Source organism: Stylophora pistillata, chromosome 7, assembly GCF_964205215.1.
Source record: "Stylophora pistillata chromosome 7, jaStyPist1.2, whole genome shotgun sequence".
NCBI classification, from domain to species: domain Eukaryota; kingdom Metazoa; phylum Cnidaria; class Anthozoa; order Scleractinia; family Pocilloporidae; genus Stylophora; species Stylophora pistillata.
The window spans coordinates 34427619-34446288 of NC_142525.1; the positions used below are offsets into that span (position 1 = coordinate 34427619).

The following is an 18670-nucleotide window of genomic DNA, read 5'->3' on the forward strand; positions in this document are numbered from 1 at the left end:
AAATTATGGCGCTTGTGAAGTTTCCTTCCTACATTATTTGTTACATGAGAGGTAAAGCTTACCAGATAAATTGATTGTAAGTTCCCTTGCTTTAGCGAACGGTATATTTTGGACAGGAAGGTTTTCAGGCAACAAAGGACCTGAAAAAAAGAAAAACCAAACAGTTGGGCCACGCAGGAATAGTTGATTCATTAAATAAAAAGACACTCATATGAAAAAATAAGGTTTTGAGTGTAAAGAACAACGCTTAACTGTCTTTGTACAGGTCGACTAGGAAGCTTAACAATGCATGATGAAAGAATCGACGAAAAAATAAGTTCTCCAGGTCACGTAATTGCTCCAAAGATGGCTGTCTAAGAAAATTTTTAGAGTTTGCCTATTCTACAGAATTGATGTCATTTCTTGAATAACCTCACGTTTCTCATAGTTTCATAGCGACACAGGTTTCGGAAGAATGAGCAACTAACCAGTAGTTCCAGCCGGTGCAATTTCTTTTAAAAGTTTAAAGACATCAAGCCTCTTAAATTCCTTCGCTTTTTGGGCCAGACTACGGATTAGTTTCGTAGTTTCGAGGTCTGGCCGCTCCAGAAAGTCTTGGTCCAGTTGCAGGTTTTCCTTCAGTTGAAAAACAACCTCTTTGGCATCCCGCGACGGTATCAGAAGGGATTGCTGAACATTTTCAGGTAGGAAAACTTCTATAAATGCGAAGAATAGAGAAATACACTATAGAATTGATGACAACACAAAAAATTTTTTCATCACAAAAGATGTTAGTGAAGGTGTAGTCTGATCGTCCGGGTGAGTGTAGTCCTGAGAAGGACTGTTGTCGGTGGCAGTGACTGACGTTTCGACAACCTGTGCGGAAGTCATCATCAGAGTCAAGTGAGTGATTGTTGTCAGTAGAATGTTCTTATTCCAGTTCGTGTGAAATGATCGGTTGGTTTTGCCGTGATGTTATTGGCTGTTAGACTCAAGTGACGTAAGTCGTTCGTGATTGGTCTGTTTCGGTCTGTCGGTAAAGCTAGGTTGTTCTTTTTCGGTCGTTTGTGATGTTTATGTCGTGAATGAGTTGTTTGTATGGGGCGGGTAGTTGTTGACATCTGTTTAGGGGAGTCTGTTCTAAGTTAGTAAACCAGCTTTCCAGAGTCAGTCGTTGAAAATAGTCAGTGCTGTAGGTTAGGCATTGCGCAGAGTCCCAGTCAATGTTGTGGTTGGTAAGTCGATGGTGTTCAGCAATGTGATTGCTGACATCACCTTTCCTCGTCGCCCGTCTGTGTTCAGTCAGTCTTGTTGTGAGTCAATCTTGTTGTGTAGGAGGCTTGGCAGTCGGAACAATTGATCTTCGATCAATTGTTCCGACTGCCAAGCCTCCTACATCGGTGAGACTGGCAGAAACCTCACAACAAGACTGACTGAACACAGACGGGCGACGAGGAAAGGTGATGTCAGCAATCACATTGCTGAACACCATCGACTTACCAACCACAACATTGACTGGGACTCTGCGCAATGCCTAACCTACAGCACTGACTATTTTCAACGACTGACTCTGGAAAGCTGGTTTACTAACTTAGAACAGACTCCCCTAAACAGATGTCAACAACTACCCGCCCCATACAAACGACTCATTCACGACATAAACATCACAAACGACCGAAAAAGAACAACCTAGCTTTACCGACAGACCGAAACAGACCAATCACGAACGACTTACGTCACTTGAGTCTCACAGCCAATAACATCACGGCAAAACCAACCGATCATTTCACACGAACTGGAATAAGAACATTCTACTGACAACAATCACTCACTTGACTCTGATGATGACTTCCGCACAGGTTGTCGAAACGTCAGTCACTGCCACCGACAACAGTCCTTCTCAGGACTACACTCACCCGGACGATCAGACTACACCTTCACATGTTACCCCCGGGTTCAAACCATTTACTGCAAAAGATGTTAGGGAAGTTTTAATTAGTAACTGGTTTGGAGAATTTCGGCACAACAGTATTTTCAATATCCCGCTATGATTCGAGCAATGTTAAAAGAATAGAGTCTTTCGCCTTTACCAGCCCTCCTCGTCCTGTTTGGATAAAATCATACACTTCTCTAATCCAATCCTTTCCCAAAAGGAGTCAAAGTGAAAAGCTCACGATGCTCTCACCGGTAGTTTTATTTGAAGTAGCCAGCGCTTGCTCCCTTTTTGAATCAGAGATCGGTGTTCCAAAGCAAGTTCCCTCCAACTGAAGAACCTCTTTCATTTGTGGAGTTATATCTTCGCCAACGCGTTCTCGAGTCAAGCAGAGTTGCGTAGCTTTATCAGAAGAAAAGAAAGAAACTATTGATCGCAAATTGAAGACTTACAGTACCTTTTTTCTCTCGAACTTACCCCACTTTTTGCTAAATGAGTAGTCGTACACGCTTAAAAAGGACCAAATTGAATTTTTTAAGTCTTCTTGCTGAAGAAATTAATTCACATGTCCCATCTTTTAAAAGCTATCACGCGAACGCTTTTTTTCACGAAGTCCTTATTAGGTAGTTTTTTTCTATTAACACTGAGCATCTGGAGCAAGCCACAAAAATGTATGTAATATATTTACCATCCGACGAAGCTAAACTCCCATCATCATCTTCACTACATGTGGGTTGCTGAAAAAAGGAAATGAAGTAAAACTTTAAATGACATTCCACTCCTTATTTCATTTTCCTCCTCAGTAGGGAATGTCCCCTTCGTAAAGTGTAAAGAGCATCACCATGATCACTTTGGGGATACTTAATCAAAGATGTATTAAATCTTTTTAGCTTACTGTTACAAAGCTGCCAGCCATCAGCACCGAAGTCAATCACGTGAGCTTTTTTCCTTTTTCTTTTCTTTTCTTTTTTATTATTTTAGGAGGAGTAAAAAGGCGATCTGACCGTTTAATAACCCACCTTAGATTAAACATTTCATATTCATAAAAGGGCGCGGTAAAGCATAACTCAAAAGGAAACGCACTCATTTCTTCCGACATTACTGACTATTAGTCGCATCCTAAGGCACCAGAGAATTTCGTTACGTTATATACCTGATTTCTCTTGGAACGAAACCAAGCCTCGAAGTATTTTAGCGAAATGCTGTTAGACTTGGCAGTTGCAGAGCGGGTGCAACAAATGTTCTTCATATTTCTGCACAACTCAGACTTGGACCAGAAATGGAGGCATTCATCTTGCTTGCAGCCCTTTGAAAGATGTGTGCGGCAGTAACTGACTGCACCTCCTGGACAACAAACAGGGCATAGGAACTGCACTGCATACTTCATATTCTGAAGCCACCAAAACTCTATTCGCATGGACTCAAGCATCAGCTCCAACTGCCTAAGCACTGCACAAGCAAAGGTGTCATCGTTGTTGTGAAGAGGCGAAGTCGTCTTTGACTTTGATCTGTGTGTTTCCCAATTACTGGAACTACCTCTGTGGACAACAACTTCAATAGACGACATACGGCACAGGAGAATGACAGAGCAGTTTCCTTCTTCAGAATTGTAAAATCGAGCAAAATTAAGATACAGCTGAGGGTACTCTGGGCTTGCATATTCTTGTTTGCACCACTGAAACAGTTGCAGCACCAATCGACAAAATAGGCCAGATGGAACTTGTCCAGACTCAAAGCGAAGAAAAAGAGGAGGAGCTTCTGCAGATGCAACTAGCTCCAGTACATCCTCTGGTGGGTGTGACATCAGCATGGAGGGTACCAGATACGTCCTACTGCACGATCCATCAGATGAAGGTAAAGGGCAAAGCAAGCTGAATTTCTCCATAATCGCTACAAGACTCTCACGGGTTTCTCCATCGTCATAACTGGAGCCCCAAACATGTTCTAAAAGATCTTCCTCCAAGACCCCTTCTTTTTCAAGCTTCTTCCATAGGTCTTTAAACTTCTTCTCTTTGCCATCGTATGGCCTTACAGTTATTACCTCCTTAAGCACATCAATCAACCACTGAACGTCCAAGACCACCATTTTGTTAAGATTCGGGGTGTCATCAAAGTGAATTAAAATCCTCTGGTCGTGTAAAAAGTTTAGTAATGCACTGAATTCGTCATCGTCAACAATATCGCACACATCACTAGCAATATCTTTCGCACTTTGAAGGGGTATCCATTTGCGGCCTTCTTCTTTCGTGGTTTGAATTGCTTTTTCAAATTTCAGCCACCTGATTGGAACGGCTTGTTTTGCCTGTGGTAGTTTCTTAGCGACAGCAAGCACTTCTTTGCGCAGGCGCACTACTTCTGGGCACTCCGACTCATGACCAGACTTGGTGTTATCCACAACAAAGACGTCATCATACAAATGGACGTTATATGGTTTGTTTTGTAGGTGACCAAATACCATTCCAGCTTGTACTTTTGGACCACGTCGATCATGAGGCATGTCAGCATGAGTGCATACTAAAAAAACGGGGGGGAGCTTCTCAGGTAACACATCAGATTGTGTAACCACCGGATTGCCTTCATCCTGAATGGCTAGGGAAGCTACGGAGGACATCCAGAAATCGAGGTAATCCATATTGGTCTTTAGGGAATGGCTATCCTCCAACTCCGTGAACATTCCCTGCTTCGGCGATTTGACTTTTTCAAATGGATTCCGGCTCAGGTCGCTGACTAAAAGAAAAATTGCGTTTGAAGTAAGGAAGAGAGGGTGTGTTGCATGATAAACTGTTTGTCCGCCAAAATCCCACAATACTGAAAAAACGTCTTCTTCGCATTTCGTTATATCCTCGCTCTGCAGCAACATTTCAATTATACTTGCTACATCAGCTGGCATGTCTTTTATGCTGTCACCACCTCGTTTTTCTCCGGTAATTTTAACTTGAGACAAGTCGGAGGATTCCCAGTTTTTCATTGGGACATCGGCAGGGTCAAGGGACAAGTCATGGCTAATTTCAGGAGTTAACACCGAACCTGAGGATACGGAATGAGTGTCAGGGATTCTTTCTTCTGCGCGTTCAGTTTTCACTGGAACACGTTGTGACGAGGGAATTGAAGGGGCACGACTTTCTTTAAATCCTGAAAGCTTTTTGATTGGAAGAGTCTCTTTAATTAGCATGTCCTCCTCAAGATTTTGCGGAAACATGAATTCTTGTTCCTCATTCAGATTTTCCACTGTCAAACGCGCGGCTTGGTACTCATACGAGAAAGTTGTCCCTGAATTCACTCCTTCGTCCTTCTCTCCCACTTTCCATACATCGTGGGAAACTTTAAAATAAGAAGGATCGACAGTTACACCAACGGTGCTATTTTCATCTTCGTCAAAAATTTGTCCCCTAAGGGATCTTTTCAAGCTGGTCTTTCCCGAACGGTCCTGTCCAATTAACATAATGGGTACTCTCCTGACAAAGGTCTTCCCTTCAGCAATGGCCTTCTTGTAGGCTTTCAAAGCCGAAGGGCCTCGTGCAAGAATATGCGGTGGAATGTCTGTGGAGGAAAACCCTTCAATTGAATGAAAGCCTTATCATACAAAACCTGCTTTAACGTTATACTTTTAAAGTACAACAGGAATATACAAAATGATGATGGCATGCCTCGAGAACATTTTTCTTGCAGTTGCGATTGCCGAAGACGCTTCCATAAAAGTTCGACTGGAATAAAACTGTTAAAAGTTCAAGTTGTTACGTAGCCCCAGACTCTATTTCCCTACAGGATAAAGAGAGTATGCCGCGATTCTGCATGAGTGGACGCCTACATAGGTAGGCAAGGGGGAATTATTATTGGCCTAGACTGTTGCACTTTAAAAATGGCTCGAAAATTTGTCGTGCCCCTGCCGCTTCATGCTGACTTAAATGGTTAATCATTCCAAAGATTGGAAAAGAGCAAAACCAACATCTGTTGAAAAACCAAAACCGCTGAGAAACTGTCACCTTTAACCTCTGATCGCGCAGACGCCAAGAAATATTTCTCAAAGCTAATTTCCTTTTAAGCAGTAAGTTGTAAAAATAATTTAAAAAACTCGCTTCCTCCGTAAATTAATTGCCACAAGTTACCCAAAATCTTAAGCCACTTTCAAGTGTAAACATCCGATACCAAGAGGAAACTGAAGGGGAGAAGGAGGAGAGTTATGGTACAGTTCCGAGGAAATTGTTATCCATCCTATACGAAAACTAACATTGCGTGGCTACATGAGAAATCGGAGAGGAGTCGACCGATAACGCACCGTCTGTCCACCCGGTTTCTCTCCGACCATAACGCTTTAGATTCAGCGGCCACTTTACAGAAAGAGAACTTACCGCTAAAGCCCCAAGATAAATTACCTTCCATTTCCTCAGAGAGTATTTTGAGCTCCTGCTCAATAATTCCTCTAACATGTGGCGAAAAAAAGTGTTTGATTTCCTCCCAGCCCAACTCTAACAAGCACACACTCGTTATGTCTTCCTCAGCCAGCTGACTCAAGACCTCGTCTATGCTACTCGTTAGCAACTGGTACTTTTTTTGAAGCAAGCGAAGGAAAACCTCCAACGAAACTAGGAAAGTAGGAACAGAGAACAGCTATAGAAATGAAAAGTGGGCACATTTAGTCCATGCATGGAAACATGACTGAAACGCTACGAAATGAGGTAAGGAATGGGTGCTGACTACATGTATTTAGTGGGATTCATGCTTGGAATGTCACAGGAAATTATACTAATCTTTATCGTAGTGAGGTGACTACAGCGACCTAACTAGTATAGCAATTGGCTGTTCTAACCCACTTTACCATATTTTGGGCTCAAATTCCAAGGTCAAGGTCTAATTATGAGAAACGGGACAGGTTTCGGATTCTCAGAAATGGTACTAGTTTACATACATACATACTTTATTGACTTTCCCCAAGGGGGCTTTTCAAAGACAATGTTTGATGGTCACCAGACAAACAAACAACTTCATAACCAAATCCACAATCAAAATGTTTCTGATAGGCTTCTGTAAAAGATTTACTGTCTCCTTGTTCGCATTTTTGTATCTTCACTGTGATAGCCTCAAAATCAGTATAAATGACAAATGCAACAGCTTGCTGCTTATGATAATTGGTAAACTTAACACATTCACCTTTCTCAGGCATTTTGATTGATTATTTTCCATTGATTGTCACACAATTTGATTTATGCGCCTCGAGGATTTCTAAGCTACTGAAACATTACAAACAGTACATACAAAAGTGTTTCTTATGTTCGTGTTTAGTTTATTTGAACAGAGTTTGACTAATGGTCGTGGGTCGTGGGTCGTGGGTCGTGGGTCGTGGGTACAAGTCGTGGGTCATGGGTGTGGGTGTGGGTGTGGGTGCGGGTGCGGGTGCGGGTAAAAGTCGTGGGTGTGGTTAATACTTAATAATACAAATAACCATTGAAAATATTAAATATAATAATACATAAATTTTATACAACCCCGTCATTCTAGTTATTTTAGTTTGTTTATTCCATTTACCCTACTTTACGTCTATTTTCATCTGTTATCTCACTGTCAATGAAATTAGTTATACATATTTCCGCTATTATATCATACAGCTATTTAAAAACCACTTTCTATATGCACCAAAAAAGCCAAAAAAACAGATACAATCTTTGTTTGCGCTTTTCCATAGTGCAAATACGATAGTGTTTTGGCATAGGGTAAAATATGGACTGAACTATTTTTTGGACTATTTTTTGGACCATTTTTTGGACCATTTTTTGGACCATTACGTGGACCAAATAAGGAGTTTCAGTTTCGAGACGCATTCCGAGATGTCGTTTGATAACAAAGGAAAGAGAGATAAATCTTGTAATTACACACTGTGTACAAGTTTTTCGAGCTGTGCGGTCTGCGGTCTGCGGTCTGCGTTTTCGAGGTCTGTGTTAACGAGATGCTTTGTACCTGATTTGCTTTGTACGATTGTACCAAAAATGATTTCATATAGTAGAAGTACTATAACTTTAAAATTGCGATAGCGCTCGTGAATTCTATATTTGCGGCTAAATTCAAGGGCCAAGGAACAGAAATTTCGAGATATTATTCATATATGTTAGTATAAAAGTGTTATTTTCATATAATCTATGTTTTTGAGTCAATATGACAGTAATTCCGAAATTATTAGCTTTGATAGCGATGATAATTGGGCACAGGGTAAAATATGGACTGGACTGGACTATTTTTTGGACCATTTTTTGGACGATTTTTTGGACCATTTTATAAGGGGGGAGGCACACCTTTAGTACTCAGGGAGGGGTGGGTGCAGAAACACTATTGTTTAACTAGGTATTTCGGTGTAGTGCGAAATTCTGTGATCTCGTCTCATGATAAGATCACTAACAAAAGGAAGATAGATAAATTCAGTAATAACATACTGTATACACAAAGGAAAACGTGAAGCAACTGATAGTGCACACACAAGTCGACTCAAAAGGCACACGGATAACTCAACAATGGAGGATCGTAAACGTAGTATTTTAAATATAAATTAAACTCCAGTGTTTACGTGGAAGTTTGGCTTTCGCATAACGGAAATTCCGAGATCTCGTCTGATAACATCAATGACAAAAGAAAGAAAGATAAATCTGGTAATTACACACTGTATACACAAAGGAAAACTGATTTTGCACAAGTCGACTCAAAAGGCACACACATAACTTCTGCTAGAATGATAACTCGACAGTTGAGGATCGTAAACGCGATATTTTCAACAAGAATTCAAGTCCAGTGTTTATGTGGCAGTTTCGCTTTCGCATGACTAAAATCCGCAGGAATGTTGATGTAGGAGAAGTCAGTCGAAAAACGTATTAAAATAATTAGTACACTCGAGTAAAAGCGCATTTAACCAGCAGTGTTTACAATTACAACAACCTATCACCCATGCCTGAGTGATAACACTCTTTCCCACCCCTCCCTCAGCATCTGTAGACTGCACTCACCCTTTCTGAGTGCTAAAGGCGTGCCTCCCCCTTTATAAAATGGTCCCAAAAATGTTCCAAAAAATGATTTCTTATTTATTAAAAAAAAATAGGTACCCTCGATAATATTCCCTCGCCCTCGACATAAAACCCTTGACCCTCGACCCTCCACAAAAAGGTAGATTCAAAAGAGGCGAGTTGGTAATTAATTTCGGCCAATCAGGAGTCGTTTGGGTTATTTAGGTTATTCATTTGCCAGGGCTGTAAATTCAGAAATACAACACGCGTGGTATGATCTTATCTGAGAAAGACCCGACTTGGCAGAGTTGCGAAATCACACGTACTCAAGAAACACGTGTCACTGTTCGTCGAGAAGTATTCCATTACTTCACGGTAGTACTTTGTCAAATAATACGTACGGTCTTTCTATCCAAGGGATCATCACCTGCAAAACTTTGTACAGCTTTGCCCTGCACGGCTAGATATTTGTTATTTGTTGGAGACAAGTGGCTAAATAATTTTTCAAAAAGTTACAAAGCTGTTTCATTACCAACAACACAACCAAAGAATATCACTACGTATTTTTACCAAAAAGCAATGAGAGTAGAGCGTCTCCGGCGTAACGGGAGAGTATACTCCATAAAATAGGTTGTACCTCTTTGCATGCACCTTGATTAAGCACTTTTTTGGGGGCTCGCTTCTTTGCAATAGACGTTAACAACAATAAAAGAATGAAAGGATGTTTTTTTTTAAGAAGGTGAAGTTCTTGCCGATTTTGATAAGCCCACTGAAACTTCAGACAAACTTCCACTCCTATAAAAAGAAATCGTCAAATTCCTATGACTGTTAAATTGCAATTTTCAACAATGTTGAATTGAGATTTATCAAGGGAACTCAATTTATCAAGTGCAATAAACACCTGCCCATTGAAAAAGGGATTTTGTGTTGAATGAGGGCGAAGTCTAGGTGGTAATACGTATTGCTGTAATCTGTACTAAAAAAGGAAATTTCCCGTTCGCTCATCTCTCCGAACAAGTCGCCTGTCAACATGCTTGACCACGATGTTGTACAGAGGACTTATGTGCCTGTCAGTGAATTCAACCCCACAACCATAGCACTTTTTTACGTTTCCTAGCAGCGCAACCAACTCGTACCTGTGAGGGGAATGTCCTGAATGCCAACTTTCAGCCCCCGAAGCGTATGTTGGCTGCGGACAGTTTTGTCCTGTGCACCGAGGGTCATGCTGTTGAACAGGACGGCCGCCTGCCATCACTGGAGCATGGTGATCAAGACCTTCTTGAGCGCTAACACCATGATATGAACGCCCCATAATAACTGTTGGTGGCTTCTCCATTTGGTGACTTGTGGTCGGCAAGCATTTCGTTCAGTTAATGTCATGGAGTTTGAATAATATACAGCATTGGACTGGACGGTTGTGAAAGCCGGCGTTATTTGCTGGGCTGTGGCTCTATCTGGCCGCTGCGTTGGCTCCAAAGAGAAGCCCGGGTTGTTGAAGTTCTCTTGCTGCAAACAAGTGGCACTCGTACCGGGCAGTTATTCAACGTTTGGTGACTCAACCTCAGTACGTTTGTGTTGTTTTCTTTTGCGAGTTGTCTTGTTTTCCGGTGGACGGTGCCCCGAATTAGGGTCAACTAAGAGACCATTTTTCGATGCTAATCGCATCATTTCTTCGCCAAGTTGGTTTGCCCTTTCCAATTCTCGGCGGTGAAATTTTGTTTTCTGCTGTTCATAAGAGGAGCCAGTTCCACCTTTTGAAGTCCCCTTCTCAATGGACTGAGGTTCAACTGCAAAAAGGACGCTGTCCCTAGTGTCCGTATGAGCTGCGTCAAGAAGGGAAGGGTTAGACGGATCTTTATGAGCCCCTCCAGCGTGGATCACTTCAGCCTGATTCATTCGAGGCGCGTTGGTCGGAGCAAATGCACCGAAGATGAATGTTCTCCTATTGTCCCACCAGCTCAGCCAGGATGAAAGAAATTGCCGCTCGGATTTCTCGTTAATGAATTCTTCTAATGATTTTTTAGCCTCCAGATAAGTTTCCTTTAAATTGCATATGAGAAGACTTTGGCAGAGTTTTTTAAAAGTCTCACCTGCTTCCTGCCCTAATCTTCGAGCCATTTTGTTAACGCTCTTTTTAAAATGAAACTCGCAACTCTTTATGCGACTCATGGCATCATCGCCAAAAACTTGCCGGAGTCCATTCATGTTAGCTCCGGCCATGTCAGTGCACCAACCTTGAGGATGAAATACCATCTTGTTGTCCCCTGTGACTTTTTGTAGACCCTCGTTGAAAGAGACCAGAACAGCGCAATCTTCTAGGAGCTCTCTTGTTCAGCTTCCATAACAGCAAGAGGTATTTTCCTCTTCAGTAGCGGATGTATACACTGGCCGAAAGAGTAACAAAATTCCGACACCTTTTAACTTTGCCGTCAACAAAACAAAACTCTTCTTTCAAGACATGTTCCCCGTTCCTGTCCATATTCAAAGCTGCTTTCATTTTCTCCTCACTTGTTTTGAAAACAAAAGATGGTCTGTCTGGAATTGTGCGCCGATCATTAACTTTATATATCAAGACGCTGTCCTTTTTGTCGCAATATTGTTTAAATGTCACCAGCGCTTCAAAAGTTTGACCACTTGGATGAATTTCTTGGCACACACTTTGTTTCTGATTTGCGATCCATTTTCTGTCCAGCAGGTGAGTCGCTTCTTTTTCCACTTTTTTCCAATTTTCCTCCGTCTGCAACGATGACATAACAAAGGCAGATTGTATTTCTGCTGGCTTTAAGTGAGGATGTTTCTTTAGCATTTCCATCACAGGTTTTATTAGTTTTTCCGGCCATGCTATGGGGCACGTGTGGCTCCCACAATGAAACACCTGTATTATTTTTTTGCCGTAAAACACATAGCGCCTCGCACGGCAAATTACAAATTCACCTGAGTCTCCACATATTGAACAGGCTTCTTGGCCGCTTGAAACATTTTTAAATTGGTTTGTGTTTGCTACACCAAATTGAATACGAAAAGGACACTGAGTATTGATGCACTTGAAAGAACCCCGACAGTCTGCATACCGCAGCTCTCCATATTGTTTCCATTGCGTGCCCTTGCTTTTCTTCCATTTCCGACCATCTGCTGGCAAAGCTGCGCTTATTTCTTTCGACGTTCTGGCTTTGACGATGGCATATTTCACCAAACCGTCTATGCCTAATGGAAGTTTCTCCACTTCTGAAATTGGAGCACTCTCCCACATCGCAGGATCAAACTTTCTTTGTTTGACTTGTTTGAGAACGTTGTCTAGGTTCTCCTCGATATCAGTTGTGTCTGAGTCCGTGGAGGATTCCCTTTTTACAATGGAAACAGATAGAATAAAGTTTTTGTTCATGGAAACAAGGCAAGTTGTGGAAAAGCAATGACTCAACTGCAAACCCAACAAAAAACAACAAACAACAAAGAACGTGGAGGGAGATGTAAGATAAGTATAGTTTAAATTGCTCAGTCTTTGTAAGACTCCTCTATTTACACGGAATGGGGGAGCGGGAAAGCCAAAAGGCATGTTCTTTTGTCTTGATAGGGTTGTCCGGATACCATGACAATCAACCTGTTTCTAAGAATGACGTCATCGCTTTCCAATTTCTCACGCTTGTGTTGAAGCCCGAAAAAGGCGAAAAGAAAAAGCTTTTCTATTAACGGCACTCTCTCTTGTTTCATTTGGGCTAATGCTCTCTTTTGATAGGGATCTGGATGTATTCATCATTAAGTACGAGGTGCCTCAGATTTTTGGCGAAAATCGCCGTCTTTACCGTTACGGTTACTCCGAAGTCGACGCACAAGTAACTGGTAGCGCCATTTATTTGTTACGTAGTTCACTCCAGATAACTACCGCACAATAAATTGGTTCTAAATGACACTGCTCCTACCTTGTCTGTTTTTTTTTCGCTGGTGACGGATTTTCGGTCAAATCGATTACAGGAATGTAACCAGAAGAACCCGATCCATTCTGTCCACAGTTTCCTTTATTGCCAAATCCAGGAGTTTGGACAATGGACCAGTCTTCGTCGCTGCTATCACTTATTGAGTCATTCTGAAACAAGAATAAGATAGCCGCAATTTTACAAGAATAAACTTGAAATGTAAAAAAAAATGCACATACCGAACACTGTACTCAAGCAATGTTCAAAGAAATGACCTAAAATGGCTTCAGTAATGGGCCTAATCGCACCAGAGGACTATTAGGAAAGTCTTCCTTAGTTCATGCTCAGTTCCCCCTAACGTTTAGAGAACATTTAAGGTACAATTTGTAACTACCGTGAGACTTGTTCCGTTCGCTGTATTAGGTAGTTTATGAGAAGCGATCTACGAAAATCTGAGTAAATATTTTTGAAAGCTTAAATATTTTTGTGGCTACTAACAGTCATTATACGAGATTTAGATTGGCATTGGCGCATGGGGTATGTCTCTGTCGTTACTATATGCTAATGGAGAAAATATTGACCCATCGTGGTATGAACTCTGGTAAGCGACCACCCCCCGTAAGCAACGGGAAAAAAAAAACAAAAACGGGACAAAAAAAACAACAAAAAACCCAACCTTTTTTGGCAGAAAAAGCGAAAAACCGATCCAAAACACAGTCAAAACCGCAAAACAGAAAATCTGAAATACCCCCTCCTTACGGGAGGTTTGACTGTATTTCCCAGAAATGTGTTTATTTTGTAGCTGTCCGGCTGACCGACGAGCCTACCGAGTGGTAATTCTTGGATGAACCAGCCTCTTGACAGTGAAAATACATAACCATGACTATACCTTGCTTAATTGGATGGCCTTTTTCAGGGTATCTTCTTCGCTTTCCTGTTGGTAAGCTGTCATCCACGTTTGGTTGTCATCTGGAGTATTCTCAGCTCCCGATACAACTTCTGCGTAAGTTCTTTGGCTGACATAAGGACTAAATAACACTAAAACAGGAAAACTTAAACCCGGGGCACACAAAGTACTACCATGAAGTAATGCAATACTTCTAGATGAACAATGAAACGTACGTGTGATATCGTACAAAGCAATATTCTCTCAGGTGTCTCGTTAACACAGACCTCGAAAACGCAGACCGCAGGCCGCAGACCGCAGACCGCAGACCGCAGACCACACAGCTCGAATACCCTCGCCTCGAAAAACGTGTACTCAGTGTGTAATTAACTGATTTATCTCTCTTCGCTTTGTTATCAAACGAGATCGCGGAATGCGTAAGCGAAACTACTCTGTAAACACTGGACTTGAATTCTTATTGAAAATATCGCGTTTACGATCCTCCACTGTCGAGCCGTACCAGTCTTGCAGAGGTTATGTGTGTGGGCTTTTTGAGTCAGTCGACTTATGCACAATCAGTTTTCCTTTGTGTATACAGTGTGTAATTACCAGATTTATCTATCTTTCTTTTGTAATTGATGTTATCAGACGAGATCTCGAAATTTCTGTTCCTTGGCCCTTGACTTTAGCCGCAAATATAGAATTCACGAGCGCTATCGCAATTTTAAAGTTATAGTACTTCTACTATATGAAATCATTTTTGGTACAATCGTACAAAGCAAATCAGGTACAAAGCATCTCGTTAACACAGACCTCGAAAACGCAGACCGCAGACCGCAGACCGCACAGCTCGAAAAACTTGTACACAGTGTAATTACAAGATTTATTTCTCTTCCCTTTGTTATCAAACGAGATCTCGGAATGCGTCGCGAAACTGAAACTCCTTATAAATGGTCCACGTAATGGTCCAAAAAATGGTCCAAAAAATGGTCCATAAAATGGTTCAGTCCATATTTTACCCTATGCCAAAACACTATCGTATTTGCACTATGGAAAAGCGCAAACAAAGATTGTATCTGTTTTTTTCGCTTTTTGGGTGCATATAGAAAGTGGTTTTTAAATAGCTGTATGATATAATAGCGGAAATATGTATAACTAATTTCATTGACAATGAGATAACAGATAAAAATAGACGTAAAGTAGGGTAAATGGAATAAACAAACTAAAATAACTAGAATGACAGGGTTGTATAAAATTTATGTATTATTATATTTAATATTTTCAATGGTTATTTGTATTATTAAGTATTAACCACACCCACGACTTTTACCCGCACCCGCACCCACACCCACACCCACACCCACACCCACACCCACACCCACGACCCACGACCCACGACTTGTACCCACGACCCGCGACCCACGACCATTAGTCAAACTCGTTTGAACATCATCTAGTTGAAATCTTTGATAAGAACATGTTCTCATCAGATGTAATCAATAGAAGGTTATATTTCATTTGTATAGTGTTCTTTGGAGATATGTATGGGGAAGAATTGTTTTCTTCCAAGCGGAATATTTTGATACCGATTTCATTCTGTTTTTCTTTGACAGACAGATAGCCAAACAGCAATCTTGTTCCTAATTTCTCCACTTGATAGTGCCTTTCATAACTAACAGTTCATTTGTAATCTCATGTTTCAAGGCCAATCTGCTTTAATCTGTCTGCTTCAAAGCATCACTGTCATTCCTTATACTCATTTCAAATGATTTGCTAAATCCTTTTAGGGCTTTTATCTTTGACTCGATGATGATATTTTTGCAGCAATCGGCATTTTCTTTGTCTTTGGAGCAGACAAAGGTGCTTTCTTCGTCCTTGGTAATGGTGTTCGCTTAAGCCCCGTGCAAATGCACTGGATTTGCCCACTGTACACGCTCTCAACATGTTGAGCTCAACAAGTTGAGCGCATTTGAACACCAAGTTGCATAAGAGGTGTTGAGCGGTGTTGAGTCTTGTTGAATCAAATTTGAAACTGGTCAAACATTTCGCTCAACGCCGCTCAACATTTCCTTCGTTTCGCGGTCATCCATGCGTGGCTCAACAAAGTCAAGTGCATTTGCACAGCAACGCTTAAAGTGCTACTGAAACGTAATTTTCATATCCGAGATTTTTGCAACATAATAGAGTTTGAACGTTATTTGCAAACGCTGTGTACTTTGTTTGGGCCAACGCATAGCGGAAAGTACATTTTTAACCATTCGAAGTTGACCGGCTGAGATCAAAATTGGCGGCCATCTTGGCGCGGCCAAAACAGCCCTGTGACGTCACTGGTTGTGTACTTCTGTGAAAGAAGGGTAAAAAGCATGGAGTGTGGCTTGCATGTTGGGAGGCCGATAAAGAGGATTTCGGGAAAAATGCCATCCTCGTCTTATTCATCGGCGGCCACATCGGCATCTTGGCTATCTGCGAGAGGTTCGCCCGGATAGGGAGCAAAATTCCCGAATGATACCGAGAACGAATCTCTACCAGTCTATTTAGTTAATCGGAAACTGAGGAGATCCACAAGATTAGGATCGAAACCGTGGTCTTGCTTGACCATCTACAGAAAATGTGGAAAGACATTATAACGGTAGATGGGCTACTAAACGCCCCGAGCCAAAGCAATGGCATTCAGAGAATGAAGAAAACATGGAAGCCTCATACGACACCGCCACTGAAGATGATCTACTCGGCAAGTCTGAGGATAACGAACAAATCCCGGTTCTGTCCTCGTGTACCGGTTCACAAGAGCCGATACAAAAGACCTAACAATACACAACAGCTAACCAATGACTCCTAAACAAAGAAAGAACAATGGTAATTCCCTTGTGAACCGGTACACCAGGACAGAACCCAAATCCCTCTGTACCAAATGCCTCGCAGAACATGCCCAGAATCCCTACAATATAGGGCGAGGGCTAAAATAAGAGCAGACGAGGATTTCAAAAATGAGATAAAGCAAATCCTTAACAACGCGGAGCAAGAAACACTAAAGGCGATCATGTGCTTCTATGAACGTGAAATCGGTCGTTTTAATACCGAAATAAAGAAAAAAAAACCAACCAAAACGGCTGGAACACTGAACACTAAGAACTGTAGTACGATCGAATCAGCGCGCGTGACGCAAGCTGAAAGCAATCAAGACAACTTAACGATCGAGACAGTCAAAAAAATAGCTGTACATCTACTAAGGCGAACGATTCGAAAAAGACGCAATCCCTGATGTGCGTACTCAGTGCCACACATAAAGCAAATTCTCATAAAAAACTGGCATTTAATAGAAACACAACCACTACTGAGCGAACTATACAAAAATCCGCCGCTCGTATCTTACAAAAGAGGGCGGTCGCTCAAAGACATACTTGTGAGGGATAAACTTTGAATAGGCTACTCTAAACACACGCTTGGGAGTCGTGTAAGCCTGTCAACCCCATTTTACGCCACCATCTTCGTCTTCGCTACTGGAGACAACTTCGCTTCGTTCAGAAGAAGATTCACTTGACAAAACTTCAATATCTGCCATCTCCTTCGCCCACGAATACAAACAAACAGTGAGTGAAATAAACCACGCTATCGGAGTGAACACAACCAGTGACGTCATCAATCCATTTCGCTCGGTACCAGGGCCCGGACATGGTTTTGTGTAAAATTTTTGATTTGAACGGTTAAAAAAGATATCTTTCGCTTCTTTTTGGCCAAAGCAATTTATCTCATGATGATCAGCATATTCAAAACTACAGGTTAGAACAAATATTTCAGATACGAAAATTTCGTTTCAGTAGCACTTTAACAGGTTGAGCCCACACACACGCGCAGTGCCCAGCGTATTCATTGGGAGTTTAAACATACCGAACATTTTACAAGATGGCGTCGCAGCAGTTAGAAGCTCTACAGGAAAGCTTCTACAGGTTCAAATGTAAAAAATTCTAAATGAGGAAATACAAGAAAATGAACAGAGGAAGAAACGGAAAAGCTGATTGATTTGTTGGAGAAAAATACATGCTTATGGGACGTAAGCACGTAAGAGTACCATTTAATAAACAAGAGAAAGAAAGCACTCGGTGATATAGTGACGAACTAGACATTGAGGTAGCAGATATTAAGACAAAGATGTTTAGCCTTCGATCTCAGCTTGGCCGAGAACTTAACACAATAAGATCAAATTAAAGAAATCACGTTAAGGCGTCGATGAAATCGGAGAGCTCAACATGTCGAGTCATTGTTGAGATCATTTGAACGCCCCGCTCAACAACACCTCAACAAACACTCAACATGTTGAGAGCTTGTGCAGAGGACAAATCCAGTGCATTTGCACGGGGCCTTAAGTTCATCTCAAAATTGGGTAAGTGGAGGAATTATGTTTTCTTCAATTTCCTTAACCATTTGTTTTAACCGATTTTCTTGGTGATAGTACAGGTGATTTTGGTTTTGTTTGAATATTTGCATCAGTGTATCGATTTTCTCATCCTGCTTCATCAACAATTAAATCAATTCAGATTTAAAATTGAAGCGCAGCCAGGATGAGACATATTAAAATACAGTGAAACGGCGTTCTCTGGCCAAAAGATTTTGGAAACATGAGCTTTCGGCTATCGATCTACAGCCTTCCACGGATAAAACATGAAATGTTTTATTCGTGGAAGGCTGTAGATCGACAACTGAAAGCTTATGTTTCCAAAGTCTTTTGGCCAGAGAACGTTTTCACCGTATTTTAATCCAGATTTAGACAACTTTTTTAGACCTCTCTTATCGAGATTTATATTACTATATGTTTCTATTATTTTTTTTAGAACTCAGTTTCACTTGACTCATCCTGCCAATACGTAAATTGACACTGCCTCATTGAGGTGGATCCCATTTCTTTGAAAAATCTGATGTGAAACGATCAAGTCCTTGATCAATGTATTTGTCATCCATACCTTTTATCTTTTTCTTGGCA

The 18670-nt window shown here is 41.3% G+C and overlaps 1 protein-coding gene and 1 pseudogene across 2 annotated transcripts in view; both read right to left on the bottom strand.

The window, feature by feature from the left end:
* Positions 1 to 18670, bottom strand: part of LOC111338652 (uncharacterized) — a 51995-nt gene that overhangs the window by 1192 nt on the left and 32133 nt on the right. Inside the window, exons 20-25 of the mRNA XM_088726244.1 lie at positions 6286 to 6495; positions 3066 to 5452; positions 2601 to 2649; positions 2165 to 2314; positions 468 to 695; positions 63 to 140 (exon numbers count right to left, since the gene is read on the bottom strand). Of these exons, the coding sequence (XP_088582370.1) occupies positions 63 to 140; positions 468 to 695; positions 2165 to 2314; positions 2601 to 2649; positions 3066 to 5452; positions 6286 to 6495 (3102 nt within the window). The remainder of the gene's footprint in view (positions 1 to 62; positions 141 to 467; positions 696 to 2164; positions 2315 to 2600; positions 2650 to 3065; positions 5453 to 6285; positions 6496 to 18670) is intronic.
* LOC148727592 (uncharacterized) lies at positions 7265 to 13953 on the bottom strand (annotated as a pseudogene). The gene is made up of 3 exons (XR_015989138.1): positions 13696 to 13953; positions 12813 to 12976; positions 7265 to 12236 (listed from the first exon to the last, which is right to left on the bottom strand). The product of XR_015989138.1 is annotated as an uncharacterized LOC148727592 (transcript).